General features: G+C 48.6%; 2 protein-coding genes across 3 annotated transcripts in view; one reads left to right on the forward strand and one right to left on the reverse strand.

Annotated features, from left to right (window-relative positions):
• The window catches only part of LOC119455647 (RNA-binding protein 42), a 153012-nt gene that overhangs the window by 21879 nt on the left and 110468 nt on the right, over positions 1–20665 (forward strand). The window lies entirely within an intron of this gene.
• LOC119455648 (uncharacterized) overlaps positions 984–20665 on the reverse strand; it is a 52627-nt gene continuing 32945 nt past the window's right edge. Inside the window, exons 2-4 of the mRNA XM_037717066.2 lie at positions 5057–5242; positions 3709–4162; positions 984–3173 (exon numbers count right to left, since the gene is read on the reverse strand). Of these exons, the coding sequence (XP_037572994.1) occupies positions 2435–3173; positions 3709–4142 (1173 nt within the window). The 5' untranslated portion in view covers positions 4143–4162; positions 5057–5242 and the 3' untranslated portion in view covers positions 984–2434. The remainder of the gene's footprint in view (positions 3174–3708; positions 4163–5056; positions 5243–20665) is intronic.

The following is a 20665-nucleotide window of genomic DNA, read 5'->3' on the forward strand; positions in this document are numbered from 1 at the left end:
TTGCTTTCCGTTTCTCGTCGCCACTGTTACATCGTAGGCCGGACAGCGCGCTTGACGCAGACGAGGCAGACACAAGCTGACAAGCTGGAAGAATGGACGTTTATTTCCAGTGCACGCCGAAATATAAAGACAGGTTAAGGAAGGAGGGGAAGGGAAACAAAGTAAGAAAACATAAGATAGCCACCTAGAATGGCACGTGTAGCGGTCGACTTCATCTGAGAAATGATAAGAACACTGCAGTTATAACAGAAACAATTCCTTCAGAGTGCATGCCTTCTTTCTTAAATCTTCTCAGACTATTAAAAAGTGCAAAACAATATTAGTGCTCACAATCTGAGTGATGTAATTTCACTGGTGCTACTCTTTATGGGAAGCACTGTGGCACCTGTGCAATGCCATTACAGGCCCGGCATGGCGTGCTCAAGCTTTTAAGGGAGCCAGAAATTTTGGCACACCTGCATATGTCGCATCCACGTATAGTTGGCACACCGTCCAAGGAGTTCAACCACAACGCTAAACCTTGCTATCTCAGTCAGTGCTTTGCCCTTTGGTTGAAACTGCCATTTCATGGTATCTTGATTCACCAGTGCAGACACATGCCAGTGTCCATGTGTTGAATCGAATGTTCTGGTTGGCTGACATCCTTGGCGTCGATTTTGCTTTATGTTCGGCATCATACTTACTTTGTGTCTCTCCTAAAGTAGGCATCCATACTGTGGTGCAGGGCACGCTTGTAGTCGTCTTTTATTGAGGTTCTTGTTGCTGCTTAAAAGAAAAACAAGCAGGCCCTCCATCATACCTGATGAATGCAATACATATGTATAGCTTCTTCATTGGACATGATGGTTGCTAGTTGTTTCAGAATAGAAGATGACACCTTATAGATTGAAGCTGATTGTGGGGCATGTCATTCAACGTGATGACCATTGATATTGTTGCTACTGCTGCTTCAACCAACATATATTTATTAGGAGGCACAAGCTTGCCCTGTAAAGAGCTTATGTTTCTTTATTTCATCATCACCATTTGCACTTGCTAACATTTTGTAAGTTTCCTTTGATCATATTATGCAATCTGAAATTGTTTCATGACTTACCTTTCCAGTGCACACAAAGTGATTGCATTGGCAGCAACTCGTGTGATCACCCGAAACAAAAGCACATTTTGTTGCTTTAAAACAGTGGATCATACTTTATTACAGGTTCATGTAACACTGACAACATGAAGCACACAGTCTGTGCTTAGCAACACATAAGGGTAATGGAAGTGTGGATTCAAGAGGTAGACAGAAAAAAAAAAAAATATTGCGAAAAGCATGAATATCTAAGGGCTTGTAAACGTATTTGCTTGCAGCAGCATTTTGCTGTTATATTTGAGAATTGGCCTCTTTGCTCTATTGGTGGGCATGTTTTGAGCTCTGTGCATTCGATAACATCACATCATGGGACGCTAAAGGGTAAGAGTAATTTGTAAGCACTGTTTTAAAGATCCTGAGGTTCCTTCTTGTTCCATTGCATGTCCCTGGCCTGCATGCCACAAGCCAAGGTTTTGGCTTGTGGCACGTTGTATACCAGTTAGTAATTCATTATCCTCAATATGAAGAGAACTACCATTATTTTTGTTGAGTGGTTGTGTTACTGGACTGTTCATTATCTATTGCTTTGAACTTAGGAAAGTCCATTTTTGTTGCAATATAGCTGACCTTTCAGAGGCCTAATGTTCTGAAATATGGTTACCTGAATGACCCGAATTATGACAAAGTATGGTTTTTAATCCTTAAAGGCATGATAAACTTGTTTCCAGCTTCCCAAGGGCTATTTGCACACTACCATGAAAAAAGAAAAGAAAAAGTATTTACTGTAAGCTGACTGAGCATTTCTTCATTTCTTTGACTAGCTTCTTGTAACACTTTTCTTTGTCTAGCCTAAATCAAACTTGGCTGATTAGTTTCAACATGAAAATATAAACTGGATGGATGCATTTCTTGAGTATTCCAAACAAGGCTGTACTCCGAGTTTCATCGTGATGCACCTATACCTGGATTTCACAAGGTGGCCAGGAAGGCCCATTTTTTATGGATGCTGAAGACTGATTTCCCGATTCTCATTAGTGTGTTGCCATGTGGCGCGTGTCAGTGATTTACGTTACTAATGTTCCATCGTACCCTAACCATGGTTCCTTGCTGTTGCTCTGCCCATCTCATTGTTGATGGCAGCACTCTGAAATCACCTGTCACGTTTGGCGTACTTCAAAGTTTCACAGCCGTCTCGCGTAAAATACCGATTTGTAAACCTGAACATCAGCCGCCGCCGTTTTGTCTCCACCCCGCTTTCCGCGAACCATTCGCCATGGCATCTTTATTGTCAGCATTGTCCCCGCGAACAGGCTGCATGCCGGGAGACGCGTGCCCGCGCGGCACAACGGTCGTTCCTTTCTACCAGTAGGGCCCGAAGAGGTGCGGTATGCGCCAGCAATTAGCGCGGCACGGTCCGTGCCCGTGCCGCGTGCCGGTCGCCTTGACGGTGGGCGAGGAGTCCGAGTTGCCATGACCGCCGCCCATGACGCCCTGGGCGAGCCCCAACGACGACGCCTCGTTGTCGCTCACGTCTTCGCCGCCACCGTGTGCGGCGGGCGGCTTTTTCTTGAAGTAGTCGGCGCGCAGCGTAAGCGGTCTTCCACCGGGACCCCATCCTCTGGAGAAGAAGAAATTGCGTTTGCGGCCTCCGGGGTGCCAGCCTTTGGACGAGAAGATGAACGGCACGGCCGGGTGGTGGCGGTGGTGAACTGCTCGCTCCCGTTCGCTGCTCTTGCGGTCGGTCAGGCCCGTCAGTTCAGGAGATGCGGACGCGGGCTCTTGAGACACTCGCCGGGGCTGCTGCTGCTGCTGTGGCGTTTGGCGCTGCCTTCGGGGCACGGAAGGACCCGGATGGCCTCCGGGCTGCCAGCTCTGGGAGAGGAAGACGCTGCGCTTCCGGTCTCGGCTGGCGACGAGCGCGCGCAGGTAGTCGCTGAAGGCATCTTCGCGGCTGCTCTGTCGCTGCAGGTGGAGCGCATCCTCGATGAAGGGGAAGCCGGTGTAGTGCAGACCCACCGTGTTCTCCGGCAGGAACGGCATCAGCAGCTGGTCGCTGTCGCCGATCTCGTTGTGCATCTCCTCGTGAGGCTGGTGCCGCCTGCGAAATAATTAAAGCGCGGCGATGTTCTTGCGCCGGTAGTCGCGTTGGTGGGTTTTGCGCGTTGGACAGCATGCAAGGGCTTCAGCAACATCATTTGTTCGGACGTCTCTGCAGAGCATTGCTTATTGTGTAGACATGGATGCGTGCTCTGTTGGCGGGAAAGGCTTACGTTGGGAGCACGTGATTTCAATAAAAACTTCATGTCATCAGGGGCGTAGCCAAGCGGGGGGGGGGGGGGGGGGGAGTGGAGCGCAGCGCGCACGTGCTTCCCACCCCTTACAAATTTCTGTGTACCAGGAAACACTGGCATAAAACGGCGTGCGATAACACCCGCCTACCCAGCCCCCTCCCCAGTAAGATCGGCTTGAGATTGTCTTACGCGCAAAATCAAAAATCACCCACTCGAAGTCACCTACACGTTTTGCAGCCCACAATGACATCGCATTTAAAACAAGCTGAGGAGAATTAGTAGTATTCGAACGTAGACAAATTGTAGCACAGCAAATGCCACACGCATCGCGCTCGCTCGGACCTGTATAGCCTGTCGTCGGCGCCAAGGCTGTTGTCCTCCCAGGTGTCACCGTAGTCGGCCGACGCCATCGAGTTCGACGAAGAGGAGGAGCCGTAATAGTCGTCCGGCTGGAAGCCCATTACCGGCTCCTGGTGGTGGTGCAGCGCGGACAGGTCGACGAGCATCATGCGCTGGTGGGAGCTGTCGGGCGCATGCAGCGCCGACAGAAGCACGGGCGTGTGCGACTCGTAGCGCTTGCTGGCAGAGCTGGACGACCCGCCGCCGCCTCCGGTTTCCGCCGGGCGCCGCACTCCGGCGGCGGGGCCCAGTCCCACGGCCATGGCGGCCGCCGGCACGCCGCTCAGGCTGGCGGCGGCCGTTGTCGCGCGCAGGCTGGAGCAGCAGGCGCACAGCGCGAGTGCCAGGACCGCGAACGCGCCGCCCCTCGGAACCATCGGCACGGGAAGCCTGGTCACTGCGTTGTTCGTGGAGAGAGCAGACCGTTGTTGCATTATGCCTTGAATCAAGCAGGAACAGCTCGGAAGAGGGGACGAGGAATAGAGAGAGAAGTGGTTCTGAATGAGAAAAGGAATGGCTGGCGCTATCTTCTGCAGCCCTTGAGGGACCACGGCTCAGCGCCAAGGAATACTGTAGAAAGGCACACATACACACAGGGTGTTTGAACCGTCGTCCTTTCCTGATTTAGTGATGAAACAGCTGGCCACAAGTACAGCACACCTGTGCTTTGAAATTGCGGCGCGAAAGTTTTCAGAGGAAGGCGCTATAGGGGAACGCGCTCTGTCTCCTCCGTCCTTTCTAGGCTCCCTTTGAAAACTTGCACAGTAAAATTTAGTTCAAATCAGAATTGTTTGGGGAGGTTTAGAGAATGTTCAACGAGTATCTTAAGGCTCTTTGGAGCTTTAGCTTACTGGTAATCTCTCTAAACGTTTACCATGTGTTTACTGTTGTTTAGGAAAATTTGGATCGCCGCCGGCGGCCTGGTCTCTGCCACTGGTCTCTGTGGTTCGCTGGGCTTGGTCGAGAGGAGGTATACATCTCTAACTTTGAGAACCTCATTGTAGTGCAGGGACCGTAGTACTGTTCAACACTGGGTTATTGAAGAACTCTATAGAAAAACGACTATGGTTATAGCCCCTTCAGTGGGTTCGCAGAATCTGGAGAAGTCTAGCAGCAGTACTATCAATGCGACGTGCAGAATAGAGCAGCTAAAGAGCGAATTGCTGGCCAGAATCCGGCCATTGTTATGCTTATTTTCGAACATTATGTGTGTTTCTAAATAATGCAATTGCCTGGTTTAGTATATTCGCGGAATAAAGCGAAATTGAAAGAACGGAGTCTATATACTCACGTGACTTCTGCGTAGTTTGCACTTGACGCGGTGAACAGGCGGGATACTTGAAGCCAAACTTCCCGCCTTCTGAGCACGTTTTCGTGGCAAACGAGGGCAGTCGACCCTCTGGAAAGCCTGGGCGTCGGCTACGGTGGTATAGATGCTGTTTGGTGTTGTTCCCAGCGGGCCTTCCTCTCACGGTCTCTGAAACGCCCATGGAAGCAAAAGACGGTTTCGTGATGCGCTACTTAGCGAAAGGTAACTGACACCGCATTCTTTATACAGAGGTTTTGCGGAAGTTGTCATTGATGTTCACATTATCCGTGCCAATGGTGGCTATATTAGGCTGCTCTGGTGGAATTAATGAATCAATTGAAAGAGGATGGCGCTTCGACTGATTGAGTGGACATGAGTATAAGGGTAGGGTAGATTTCATAAAACTCGCGGCGGATGCTGAAATTGCGGAGATGTAAGTGGCGGAGGGTCGTGCACGTCCCGACTGCCTGCCGGAAAGTGACAGACGCGAGCAGCATAAAGTCCCTAAATAGTAAAAGTACTGCCATCTACTCTTTGCTCCTCCGTCTCCTCTCCTAAAGCGCTTTGTTTTTTCTTTACATTTTGCTTGCGAAAGCAAGTCGACGGTGGTGCCCCTATAAAGTCTTATTGAAGCTTTCAGGCCGGGCGCGCTCCGCGGCCGCCGCCGGCGACTGCGGCTGCGCAGAGTGGCTTTCAATATGGCTCTGGGGCGGAATATATATATATATAAAGAAGTGAAAGCGCGCGCTATCATCGTCCAATCGGAGATACAGGAGAGAGAGAAGCGGCGTTGATCAAAGGATGGCGGTACTTTTTCTATATAGGGACTTTAGAGCAGCAGTGCTTGTGGCGACCTCTTGTAGGTGTGAATGACAGATGAAATCGGAAATGTTGTCAGGTAACAAACATGATGTGAAGAACGTTCCGGTAATAAAAGCATATTTCGCAAACGTACTTACTTATTCAGTGAATATATAGGGCGGGGGGATGGGGGAGGAGGAGGAGAGAAACGCGAGAAGGCACGTTCTGTAGTTTCCGCAATCAAACTCAAATCACTCGCATAACAATTAAAAAAAATAAACAAAAAACAATGATATGATAAGTGTTAGCGCATAGATACAATGTTGCTTTCATTAAAGAAGTTTATTTAGGGCTTTTAGACCAGATCACTGGAATGATGCTTTGCTGCATGACCGTAGCAACTTTTCTACTGGGAGGAAGATCATCAAGGCAATTGCAGACCTCAAAAGCACACCGTTGCTGCGCAAACTTAAACACAGCCTATGAGAACGCTTTCTACGTTCTCCCTTGAGTGGGCGCACGCGGACGATGTACTATATGATGCAATAAGCTTCCTGTATACGTCACTTCCAACTTGACAATATATCATAGAATCCATGTCATGTCCATGCATCAGCAGAGATCGGAAGCCGCAGATGGAAACCTCATGTGGCACTGTGATAGACATAAGTTTGCAGTGACCGCAAGGCAATGACCGACTGTGTCCGACGTGTACCTACTGACCTAAATGTTGCAAAAAACGGCGTAATCTCTGCTTCAAAAACATATTCGCTCGACAGATCGAATAACGTTCAATATGGCGTTATCGTTGATTACGGATCAAGATAACGTCCCTAACGCGAGACGCTGCCGCCGAAGCTGCTTTTGTCGTATACACATTCCCCTGATATTCGGGTAAGCGTTTGCCCTGCATATAGCACGTCTTCGTTACATATACCAAATATCTCTGAAGATCTCGTCGTCCCGCCGACTTATACCGTACTGAAGCGTTGTACCTATTCGTCTCGTGCCCATTGTTCGCGCACGTGTGACCGGGCGCTCAATCATGGCATCGCACGGAGATGCCCCACGTCGACACGCGATCACCCACGATAAAGCTGCATCTGTATAAACGACTTGCGTTGCGCACACAGGCAATCGACAGGCGTCGAGCGGCCACGCGCGTTGGCGGACAATCCGGTTTAAAGCGTATTCGTTGTTGGGAACTCTATATACGTACAGGGTGTTTCAGTTTAGCTGCACCAAATTTTTAAAAATTGCCTGTGGCAGATAGCACAATTATAATCCTTGATTTAAACTATTCTATAAGGCGGCCATTACTTCCACGAGAAATCAAAACGCCTATTTGAATAAATAACACACGCCAATTAACGTTTCGATGAATTAAATTTTACGGCACATCTTTCAATCTACGAATTATAGCCGCTAAGTTCGCAAGGTGTATCCACTTGGAGCGAATTCTTAGGACTGAACCAGTTTCGAGAGTATAATTTTCAAAGTGTCCGACGAACTACATGGTCGTTCATCCTTTTCCTCAAAAAGTTAACTGGAACGCCCACACACACACACACACACACACACACACACACACACACACACACACACACACACACACACACACACACACACACACACACACACACACACACGCACGCACACGCACACACACACGCACGCACGCACGCACACCATAGAGAGAGAGAGAGAGAGAAAGAGAGAAGAGAGACTTTAAGCTCCTCTTCCTCTAACATGTAACTCCAGCTTGTCACACTTCACGCACATGCACTTTTTTTTCTTTTGACACTTCTAAAAATGAATGAACACTCTGAGAGCGTTTTATCTCCGCGCGAGCGAGTTGATGGTTGAACAGCCGTGGAGTTTCGTCCAATTGCTCGATATACGGAACCTAAGCGCGCCTTATCCATTACCCAAGCACCGCGGAAACGCAATGTACAGGCTCCACATTCGGCGTTGGCATTTTGGGTTACGGCTTTCGTGTACAGCGCCGTGGGTGGTCCGCCTCAATAGACAGTTTTAGTTTAGCGTGGTTACCGGAATAGCGGGCGTACGGGAATAGCGGGATCGAAATGCGCATGCGCAGAACGTTAAACGAGCCATACCGTTTACCGTGCGCACGCTGAGTTAACGTTACCGTGTTAGCGTGTTTACGTAGTGTACGTAAAACATGGCGGCGGTCCCGGCCGCCCGCTTCGAACTGAATTTGGAGTTGCTGTTGAATAATTAACTTCGTTGGTAGGAAATGACTGCGTAAACGGCTTTCGCTTACCTTCAGGCAGGATCGACAATATGTTTTTATGGATAATTTGGCGGAGTTTTCGAGATCGCTTCTCGTTTCGAACGCACCTAAGCCTAACGAAAAAAATTTTATCCTAAAGCCCCTTGATGTTAGAAAGTAGCGACACTCTCCCCCACGCGCGCGCTTTCCTCCTCAATTCTCCTCGGATTTCTCCCCCTCACCGGGCCGGCGCGGCGCTGAACCCTCCAGTGGCTCGCTGCAGCCGCATTAGAATCAATGCGCGCGCTTGTTTATTCGGCCCTTTGAAGCGTTGTATGGGAATTTATCCCTTGTGAAACTGTCATGACGAAAGTACGTTTCCGATAGAACGTCGTGACATTTTTTTTGAGGACGCTTCGATAAATACAAGCGCAAGCGCTCCGAAAAAATGAGTACCAAGCAGTGGCTGAGCTGTTTACCTCTACGTCGCCACTTGGGTTGTCCGTAACGCGGAGGTGTATTGGGTGCATACAATATAAGCAGCGTAGAGTATAAACGAGAATTTGGTTCACAATCTTCGCTCTTAAAAGGCTCAGAGAAGGTAACCAAGAAGAAATGTGATAGTACACTTAAAGTGAATTCCCCAAAATGAGTGGGCCAAAAGCCTTTGTACCAATGCCATTGTGCGAAATACGTGCTGTGTTTGCGAAACAGCCAACATAGAACTTTACACACGCGCCTGTATTCCGTCACTATGAAACGACGAGAAATCACATTCCATCACCTCTGGGAGTAACCTAAGTCTCTCTCTCTCAAAAAAAAAAGGCTGATTGCTTACACGGAAACTGCTAAGACTGGCACTTGATAATTAACTTACAGACTTCAAGATGTCAAGTTTATCAGAATTGAGGGAGATTATCAGAAGCGCGTGACTTGTACTTAATGAGCATGCGCGAATAATACATAATACCACTTATCTACCTATATATTGCGGTTCATGCCTTCGCAACATAAAGTACATAAAGAAAAAAAATGCTCGCAGTATTGAAACTTTGCAAAGATACAATAAGCACGCAATAAGAGTAAAATAGTTCCTTGGCTTCACTAGTATCAGGCGCAAGGATCACACGCACACACACACACACGCGCGCACACACATACACGCACACAAGCACGCACATACACAAACACGCACACAACTACAAAATATGAGTTACAGGCATTAACTCACAAATTACATACATTTGAAAACTAACGCACGCGCGAAAGCTTTGTCACGGCTCGAAGAGTCAACGCAAATTTCAGCCGACTCACTTAAAAAAAACTATATGCACAGTTATCGGTGCTCTGTATTAAACTGAACGAAGAGTCCCGCTATGCGAAGAGCATTAAAATCAATGCAACTTCATCCACAAATATGAGGAAAGCTGCAACATTCACCTCGCAAAGAACGGCGTGCTTAGAAGGGGCGAAATCCTTTCTCCCGATGTTATGGAGCCACTGCTTCCGACGCACGACATTCCGTTCACCTCGGGGGATATAAAATAAGGCTTGCCCTTTCTCTGGCCTGCTGCTGCATTGAAACGCGCAGCAGCAAGGCATTTTCACGGAGAACGAATCTCAGATTCCTACGAAAGGATGAAAAAACTTGGGAAACACACGTTCGGAGCGGCAGGGCGACCACCACTTGGACTGCTCATGGCGAGCGGGAGAAACTAAAGGCGCGCGAAAGCAAGTTTCGCGCCGTTTTCGTGACGTCAGGGTCACCTGACGGGGCAGTCTCGAGCGCCGCAGCCATTCAGCGTGGCGGATGCGCTGCCTCCGCGAAAGAGGGGGAGAAAAAGAGGAGGTTGACCGTGCCGGCGAGGGTGTTGCGGCGTAGATCAAAGCGTGTCGCTACTTTCTAACATCAAGGGGCTTTATTTTATCCGAGATGTGAGCGCCACCTGTCGATAAAGTCGGGAGATAGGCGCGACGACGGCATATGGCCTCTGAGATGGGAGTATTTCGGAGACTATGGTAGAGAGCTTGTACTGCTTGTCTGTTTCGTAGCAGATCGACGGACATGGGAAGTAAAAATACAACGCGCTCCTGGCTTCCATTGCGCTGCTTATCGCACTTTCCGGACGCACACACACATATCTTAGGTGCCCTATGTATGCGAAATTCAAAGCGCAATGGAGTAGCGTCCCGCACGTAAACTACGCTATCACGCTATACTAAAACTCTCTTTCTGCAAAGTTCGTTTGCGGAACGGTAACGCTATTTCCCGTAACCCCGCTATTACGCTAACGCTAAACTAAAACTGTCTAATAGCTACGCAGGCGAACGTCTGAATTCAGTTTCAAGAGCCGCGCACGCACGTTTCCGTTCTGTCTTTTAGCTGGGATTATTCACAGTTTTGTCTCCGCGTTGGCTCGGAAACTACGAAGTTCTTGGCATGTAAGCGAATATTCCCCTTAATGCAAGTGGGCTTCTCGGGCAATAGGTATGCAAATCGTGTTATTTTGTCGCTTTGTTTCCCTTTCTTTCATTTTACAATTCTCACTTGCTCTCTCTGTCTCTCTTTATTGGTGGGTGGTAGGTACCGTCTAAATTAGCATACTGGGAAATACGGGAACTGTTGAAGTAGATGAAGTAGACAATTTTTCTTAGTCTCTTCTTTTCATTAGGGTCATATGAATGCATCGCCCACGCAAGACCGAATGTTCCTGCGATCTTGAGGGAGTGTGGCAGCGGACGAAAAAATAAGAAAGGCTGGTTGACGATGATTGCAGAGTAGTTTCCGAGTTCTCTGCCTGAAGAGTAGTTACCTTTTGACTTCTCCCTTTCCATTCCTTGCCTCTCCCATAGGTTACGGTCAAATGATGTTCGAGGATGTGAAACTAGAGCACCAGCGGCAACGAAATAGACCTGCAGCCTCGTGGTTTGTGAGCCGTGGGGGGCTGTAATACACGATGGCTGTATCGTATATCGGTAACAATTGATGCGCAGGGAAGATTTTATTATAGCTACCGTACCAGATGCGTTCACCGTGCTGTTTCATACCACCCAGCCGTAAAACTAGCTCTTTGGCGAGATGATATGCGAAAGGGTGTTAGGTGTGGGTGAGGGGGTAGTTGCTCCAGCGGCTCAGTCGTCGCGGGGCAATGCACGTTTGAAATTGAGGCAACGTATGTCATTGATATTCAAGTTTCCACATTTCGTTTTTGTCCCGCAAAGAACACACAAAGCCCCCTGTCAGCGCTGTTACATTTAATTGCGTCTTTTTTTTAATTTCTTTTCGGGAGGGGGGGGGGGGGTTTAGGTTAGGTTAGGTCTCGTTCATCTACAGAATTCCGTCTCTTGTTTCCCTCATGTGCGCTGCGATTGTTTGAACAGCAGTTGGTTATAGGTATTGTGGAGGCTCAAAAAATGATGAAAACTAAAGGCATAAATGCTAACATAAAAAAAAGCAAGAGCAGATTCGCAGAATACCAATACTTGAGCGCGATATCGCTATCCCTTAGGGAACCATCAGAGAAGCCCGCAAATACCCGAACGCTTTAACATCAGCCTATATCAAGTCAGTGATATGCGTCCGAGAAGCCGTCGGTGATGCAATTGCAGGTGCAGTGTCCTTAGACACTTCTATGCCCGCGATCGTTTTTCCAACTTTAAGCGCCACATACAGTGCGTCTGTACGACCATTTTGATGCTTAAAAGCTCGCCGAAATAGCGTGCGTTGGTCTTCACAACGAAAAAGAAAAGAAAAAAGAAAGAAAGAAAGCAAAAGGTGCGTTTAAACAGCCCCATCACGGTGGTGCTCCTTCTTCGGCGTAGGGCCGAAAATGAAGTCACTTCCCTCGCCTGTAAAAATTCTGCTTGCGAGGTTATAATGTGTGCTGCAAGAGGGAGCACACGTGGTAATGAAGTTGAGCAGTCCGCGATGCCTTACAACGCTCAGGCATGTGCGTATATACTAACAAGATCCGCACCTGTTCGAGTGCTAACGAAGCATCCGAGGACGTAGACCTCGCGGGTCCAATTGACCAAGCTCTTCGTTCGTAAGGGTTTTTTTTTTTTGCCATTGGCTGGCGTCGCCTCCGCTAATAATATGTGCAGCGCCAGGATTGGCTGTTATTTGCTCTTAGGAATAATTTTATCTTTTTGTGAGCAGGGCGGGCTTCGGTTATGTCTCTCTTGGGAGGGCGTAAAGCGCGCATGTCGTTCTCCACGCTCCCAAGTTGCAATGTTTAATGGGACACAGAACATGCATGACTCACCGTCAGGATTTTTTTTTATTTTTTTTTTGTAGTCGCTGCCAACGCGACGTTGAGCGTTGCGTGTCGCAGTGCGCGCCCTTGTGAATGCAGTCTCCGCCTCTCTTGCCCAGATTCCGGATTCATTAATCTGATAGCGGCAGCGCATAAAGCGAACGCTGTCTGTTATCCTTCTCGGACCGGAGCGCCGCAAATATAGATTTACGTTTGGTTCGCGGAGGATTGTACGGCTACATAGTCGGCAGCCGTGGAGTCGGCGAGCGACTATGAAACAGCCCGTTATTTACGAATTCAAGGTGTGACATCGCGGGCGTATTGTAGCCGCGAGCCGTCCCGCAGCGTTTCGCTAATGACTTCACGCGTGGTACTTCGTGCGCGCGTGGTTAGTGTAATGAAGTTTTTAATCAGAGAGTGGCGACGAGGTTGGACAGACGTCAGCCGTGCGATCTCTGTCTGTTCGGAAACGAATGCTCGGTCGTTTGCTTGCACTCCGACACTCCCTTTTATCCCGCTGTTGAGTTGTCCATCGTCGAGCGAGAGTAGTTATCGCAGTTTTTATTCCTCTTACTATAATCGTGCTCCTCTGTTGGGAAAGTGCACGCGGTTAGAATGATAAGTGTACGAAAAGCAGAGCTCGCGCTTAAGGCTGCAACCTGCGGTTGTCGGCGCACATACGAGGTATCTCTAATTGTGGCGACGCAAGGCCACTGGTATAACCATGACGCAGTGTAGTCCGTGGTTAAATGCGGTTTTCGTCTTCCACCTTCTCTGGCCGTGCTCGCGAGCTCACCCCGGCATTGAGCAAGAAAAGAACAACTTCGATCAAGACATCAGGAGGGACCAACTCGCTCCTCAACTCTGGGCAGTCCAGCGAGTCCGCGACGCCGCCGCCGAGCTTCGGCTCCCGGTCCCGTCGTGGGAGAGAAGCCCACTTCGTAGGGGTCGACGATCCCCTACGACTCGCAGGACCTTTCGATAAAGTTGATTTCATTCATTAATGCGTTTTTGCAACGTGGCACACTGCTATACACTCTACAACAACGAATTTTCCTGCACAAGTATCAGCTTGTCTCTCTTCAATAAACTGTCACTTTTTAGACTTTTCGTATACCTCCGATGGAGCGCATACGTTCACTTTAATTGGGCACGAGGAAAGTAGCATTAACAATATTGGGATAAGATATCTGACTCCCGCATGAAGAAATTGCCATTAACATATTTGTTCTTAAGAGTGTATACGACAGCGGGACCAAACACACGCACGCATGGACGAAGGCACGCGCCAAACACTCACACCCACACACGCATACACGCACACATGCATGCAGCGGACATATCGCTTTCAATTTTCGAGGTTTCGGCGAATCGAACGTGTGATGTTTCAGTCGCGCGAGTGGTTCTGTTGCCGTAGACTGCTGTATGCTCTCTCTCTCTCTCTCTCTCTCTCTCTTGCTTTTGTTTTTCTGCCTTGCGGAAATGCGACAATGTTGTACGTAGCCTTTGGCGAGCACGAAAATTGATGGCTTGCGTGGGAGCAGCTTCTGACGACCCCTGGGCCTTGCCGCGCCATCAGCAAACTAAAAGATACATATTTGAAGCGGGATCGTTTTCTAATGGACACGTGGCAGTGTATGCGGCTCTCTTTGTTTAAACTGTGTAAGGCTGGTTGTAAAGGTGGTGTAAGACTAAGCGGTTGCTACATTTGTGGCGGGGGCCATTGCCACCGAAACTGTGGCAGCCCTAATTGTCTTCAGGGGTCGTATTTTTATTGTTTATTTTTTTTTCGGTTGAAAACTAGAAACTATCGCTTTCCTGGCGCTCGTATTGGATACGAAGGCGGAAGCGGAAGTCACGAAACAAAACAAAAAAAATGTGGTTGATCCCTCTTATATAGGAATCGGTATAGAACACGAAAGTGAAACGTGTCTTCACAGAAGTAGTGTAATGTTTATTGCACATTGATATATAATGTCTATTGGTGTTTTGTGGCTAAAGCGCCCTTAGGCGTTGATGCACCCACGCTGACGCCTGGTGGCACGTCTCCTCCATCACGACTACCAACGTCGATGACCATGAGCAACCGTCGTGCATATGGAAGCTGCACTACGCTGCACACGCTAGCACAACGCGAAAGACGAAGCACGTAACTGACACACTAATACAACGCGCAAGACAAAGCACGTAACTGAATCGTCACCGAGTCAAATCAGCGCGTACAGCGCGTCGTAATTGCAGCCTCCGCGATCAACTTCAGAAACATTTTCAGAGCTAATTGCGGAGGCCACGCTCCGCTGTGCTGAGTACGGTGAACGCCACCTAGGTGGCGTTGGTAGTGCTTCTTGATGCCAGCGTCCCTTCGAATGCTGGCATCGAGGCGTCGTAGTACTGAGACCACCGAAGCGTTCACTGTCGGTGCGCGTTAAGGCCGGAATACATGGAGCGAATAACCGGCGTCCGAGCGAAGAACTTCGTCGGGCGGCGAACGTCCGACGGCCGGCGTCAAGAAATTTGCCGTCCGCAGCCGATCTGCCTGTCCAAACATTTTCGTCGGGCGAACGCCGCCGCCGGAAGCGTCTAGCGCGCAGCGGTGGACGACAGCCAATCAGGAGGCACTAGTTCCGGTCGCAATGCATGCTGGTGTTTCGCGCGCGCGCGCCTTTTCGCGTCGTCTGCAATCGCGTTGGTGTTGCCGTGTCTGCATGTCTCTGCACCGATTGAGTAGTTCCTAGTATGATCTCTCAGGAATCGCGTTGTATTTGTACATCCCATATCCGCTGATCTGCGAGGAAACAGACAAGCAGTGCAAGCTCTCTACAACAACCTTCAACAGAAATCTTCTGATCTCAGAGGCCACATGCTGTCGTCATGCCTATCTCCCGACTTCCCCGATAGATGGCGTTGGCATCGGATATTTCTTTCGCTAGGCTTAGACGCGTTCGAAACGAGAAGCGATCTCGAAAACTACTCAAGGTTATCCATAATACTCTGTCGTCGAAGCGGCCTGAGACTAAGCGAAAGCCGTTTACGCAGTCATTTGCTTCCAACTAAGTGAATTCTACAAGGACAACGCCAAATTCAGTTCGAAGCGGGCGGCCGGGACCGCCGCCAACACGGCGGCCAACGCGCGGCGGCGTTCGCCGCATGTATTGCAACACAGCAAACATCCTGCGTCGTGTCGCCGCGTCGTTACTTGACGCGTGAAGTTCGTCGAGAAAGTTCGCTCCATGTATCCCGGGCTTTAGTGTCATAATGCAGTACTTCTCTTTTCTGCTCATAGGCGGCGGCACCGCCCCGAGCAAGAGCGCGGGTACACGGAGGAGTGTTAGATATATAAGGCGCGTCTGTGTAGCTCTCTGCGAATGCGTTTGTGGCGCAATGGGTTAAACGCTCGGCGATCTATCGTCGCGGACCGAGAGGTCGTGGGTTCGATTCCCAAATTTTGCATGTTTGTGGAACTTTTTCTTCTGGTTTCTTTCTTTGTATTATGTTCTATGACGTATTTCCGTGACGGAAATACGTCAGTGAAGTCTTGGTGGACCCCGGAATAAAACACTTTCGTGTTAAAAATCATCTGGCCGAGGTCTTTTGCCCTCAGTGTCATTTTCGCGTCACGCTGTTGCCGAGTTCGTAGCCAACATCGACGCATTGGCTCACTGATCTGTAAAATGTTTTGCTGCATGCCGCTTCGTCGTTAGCCGAGCCGCGCGCAGACGAAGCCACCGGAAGTTCGGCGTCGTGCGCGGCCGCTTATGTTGCGCTTGCTATAGTGTGCGCGGTCGGATGATATTGCGGCCGTAGCAAATTTTCTTCGTGGTATTCCGCGTTTTAGAGAGTGTTGTCTTTTCATGTCTGGCAAGAGCCTTTACGATAATCTGAACCCGTATGCGATATTTTCTTTTCTTACATAAAGCGTCTTCTCGTTCATTAGTGTTTCCAGCGCGCTCCACTTAGCGACGCTGTCGGCGTGGCGATGGCCAATTCTGGACGTCTTCCCAAAATATTTCTCGGACCTGCTTAGGTAGTTTAGGGCACAACAGGCAGGCATTTTAGGGGATGAAAAGAGTAAATGCCGAGTTCCCGTGCACCCGAAGTCCCGCTGCTGTGTCGCGGAGCACTGACTTACTGGACGAGGCTGCTTACTTCCGGTGCCTTCAGTCGAGGGCGATCGATGCGCTATCCAGCCCCCTATCCTAGAGATCAGTGCATTGACTGAAACGGGGAACGCCCGTGGCTGACAGCGCGATCATCTTGTGGGCGCTATATGCACCATCCGAGAGCAGAGAGCACCGTCAGAGTGTGGATCAAGGAGTGAACGGAGATCGCCGATATTCTATTTGACATTAAGAGGTAAAAAAAAAAAAATGGAGCTGGGCACGCCACGAAATGCGTAAGATGGATAACCGGTGGACCATTTGAGTTACAGAATGGATACCAAGAGAAAGGAAGCGCAGTCGAGGACGGCAGAAAACTAGGTGGGGTGATGAAGTTAAGAAATTTGCAGGCGCAAGTTGGAATCAGCTAGTGCAATTCAGGGGTAATTGGAGATCGCAGGGAGAGGCCTTCGTCCTGCAGTGGACATAAAGGCAGTTTGATGATGATTACGAGGATGATGTGCACCGCGCTTAACTGTGAGTGATTTAATTGACCCAGACATGTACTCTTGCCATGGTAGCGATTTTAAAGGCGCTTGTATTCCCATTTGATCGTTTGGTGGGGCTATATATAAGTAGAAGTTACAGTCGTATTGGTCTTTAACTCTCATCGCGGCAACCGTTGTAGAGGCGCAAGTTTTCACTGTACTATGCAGTAACGTTTGTATAGAAATAGTCATTTAGCTAGATCAGTTAAAATGCACCTATGTTGACGTTTTCTTATTATTATTATTGAGTCTGTCGAGACAAAGTTAACTAGTTGACTAGCTGCGCGAAATTCCAATTGGCAAGTTCACAAAAAATGGGAATGTATACTTATGCTGATAAAGGTTGCCATGATACGACTGTACTGTGCAGTCTGTGCCAGCTGCCGTCCTATTTCTGGGGCGTCTTTTGGCCGCAAATGATTTGTAAGAAAGTGACAGCGAATGCCGATGACAGCTGCTCAGTCGTTCGGAATCCGTCTTTGGCGTTTGACGCGTACACGGCTTTCCGCAAAGGGAAGTGCGCGCAGAAGACAGTCTGTTGATCGCGGTCTTTCTCTCAGCGTGAATCCCACTTGTCAGACGCGCATGTCGGCAGTATTATTACATTTCTCTGGAACGTAGCCTCCATGAACTCCAGAAAACCCAAACACCGTTCCACATTGAGGAAATTTCCCATTTGATCATTGTTTTTTTTTCTGGTCATAGATATTGTATTCCTACAAAAATGTGAGTTAGGCATTCAATAGGATAATATTTAATTAATTAGTAATTAATTGGTTGAGTCATGCGCAACTGAAAGTTCGCTCCACCGGGTAAGAAACGCTACTATGTGTGTTGCGTTGTTTCCTGCCTCTAAATAAACATTTTGAGAGGTAATACTTAGCGTATCGAAAACGATAGGTTGATTTTGAGGGGTTAAATTGATTAAACGCTCTGCTCCCTTCAAGTGTCATTTAACTTTCGTGTGTCAAATGACTTCACTGTATATCAGGAAGGAATGTATCTTATTAGCGATAAACGTGTGATCAGCCTGATTACGGACAAATAACTTGGCAAGATCGCTTGGCGGAACAGCATGCACCATGCTTGCAGAGCGTGTGTACATATACTCCTTCGACCGTGCAGCTGCAGGTGCGAGACAGGGAGACTTGTGTGATCGGTGGAATTCTAGCAAGATTACCGCTAAGCAGGAAGTGGAGTAAGAATTCGCGACATGCGATGTTCTTCCATTCGCCTAACATGGCGCCCAGGTAAATCGCGACGCCCATTGTTGTGACCGTTAGTTCCCACGTGACGTAACCACAATGAAGCCAGTGCCCTCCGCTGTACAGCGTCCATGTGTCGCTTTGGGATGTCTCTAAGGAGCACTGGCATGTTTCTTATTCGTCACATTTTTGCGTTAAATGAAGGTCCTCGACCTCTAAACCCTAGAAAAAAAAGGAATGGTGGCAAAGCCCCAGAGCGCCCTAAATAATTTAATGTGATAGCTTTCCTACAGCCTGTCTTTTCCGGGAAGTTATACTGTGTCGTGACATCTCGACGCAGAAGCTGGTCGCGTGGGAGGACATTCCGATCTTTGGACACTCGGTCAGGCTCGCTCGGTCGCCTCCTACGCTGCTGCTCGTCGGGGAGGGCCGATGTAGCAGCAGAGCGTGCAGCCAACCGAGCGAGCCGAAGCGAGTGTCAATATACGTCATAATGTCATGCTCCTCCCACGCGACCGTGCGCCTTCTGCGTCATGGCGTTATGACACAGTATACGAACGAAAGCGAAACTTGGTCTATAAAAGCTATGATGTTAAATTATTTAGGGGGCCTTGGGGCTTGCTCCAGTATTTCTTTTTTTCTGGGGCTTAGGGGTCCCGAACCTTCACTTAAAAAAAAAAAAAATTAAGAGTCGTTGACATCATGTAAGTATGCCTTTCGACACCGTTAAGCAATAGTCCACTCCTAGCCACATTCACCAGTAGCGGGCGGTCCCATTGAGTGCGATTGACTATATCCGGACTGCCGTTATAAACTATACTTCAACCTTTCTCAAGAATATTTGGTAAGCTGGTGTGGGCACTTCCTTACAGCGCTGCGTCGAATAGTGCCGTAACCACGTGTGACATTTACAATCGCTTAGTTTTCTATGAGAGGGTAGGAATTAAAGGAACACGAGCTTTGTGTATCATAGCCACATCATAGCCAGTTGCTAACTGCATGTGCTGGCGCGGCGCAACTCAGTGGAACGCGTGAACCGGGCTATACGAATAGCGCAGTGCTCTTTTTGCAGTGCGTTGGCGTTATTTCTAGCTGACAGCAACATCGTCTGAGTAGCGGAGCTTCACCGTTCTGTTCTCTTACAAATTTCCCAAGGAAGCGTCTCTTTGGAGCCCAGTATTTGTTCCTTGTATATGATATGCAGCCGACGACAGCACCGTTACATGTGCGGCTTATTTTTGTGTTGAGTCAGAGGAACAGCTTTTAAACGCCCTAGTAGCCGATAGGTTAAAAGCGACTTCTTGTTATAGTGCCTGCATGGTCGTCACGCGGTGTTCTGTACTATTATATATAAAGCAGTTCGTTGTAGCCAATCTTCTAACTAAATGCAGACGTCGACACTTCGTTCTCTCTAACCATGCTCTGCGCACTCCTGGACGTTATTCGAGAGTCAGCGCTTTACTTTCAACTGTCTCGTTTTTTTTTTTTTCTCCTTCTTTGTCGCACGGTGAACGGATGTAATGAGAAAACGTACAATCAAAATATTGCCACAAGGCCACTGAAATCGACGGAGAAGATCCATTGCTGCAGCGAAGGCGACGATGAGCACAGGGCCGTTCAAGCGCGCATGCAAGCTGCCCACCATTTTTCTTCAACGCCTCGCCTCTAAGTCTTATACATGGGCACTCTAAGTTTGATACATATTCTGCACTCTAAATCTGATACATATTCTGCACATAGTTACAGCTTATGTTCTATTTACGGAACAGTACGAAGATGACATCGGTGACCTGGCTGTTATCGGCAATTCTTGCACCGCCAGTTCCATTTTTAAACATCACTTGTAGACACAGCCGTTGTGATGCCTTTGTCTCACCAAATACCATGACTTGGTTTCATCGAATTTCGGGCTGTGGTGAACTTATTGCAGCTGGGGGATCAATATGACGAGCTCGGACTATGCAGTATTCCACAGCGGGAGCATGTCGTAAAATTCAGATTAAAGAAATTTGCCAGTGACTGTTCATATTTACGTTACCTGCACGCTTTCTAAATTGGGGGAATATCGGGAAAGATTGTGCCGTAAATGAATGCTAAGCACTCTAGCCCCGCCATTTTCTCTGATCTGGTTTCCGTCAATGGATACAAATGGCGCGACATGTTAATTTTGTCCTCGAGTACTTGCATGCCCTTTCCTTTAATAGCGCACGTCAATTTGTGCCCAAGCGTACCAGAAAGGTTGGCAAGCTTATAAGCATGCATGTCGGCCGTAATTGTCCGTGAGGCGATATTTTCTGCCCCGTTACACTGCCGCCGTCGTTGTATCCTCATTGCATGCATATACGGATCGGAAAACTGCTGAAGCAAGTCGGCGAGTGTAATGGCCCGAAAGGTCTCCTATACAGCTGAGATCGGACACTGAACACGCCCCATATGGAAGCTTTTGCT

The sequence above is a fragment of the Dermacentor silvarum genome, chromosome 6 (assembly GCF_013339745.2).
Source record: "Dermacentor silvarum isolate Dsil-2018 chromosome 6, BIME_Dsil_1.4, whole genome shotgun sequence".
Lineage (NCBI taxonomy): Eukaryota > Metazoa > Arthropoda > Arachnida > Ixodida > Ixodidae > Dermacentor > Dermacentor silvarum.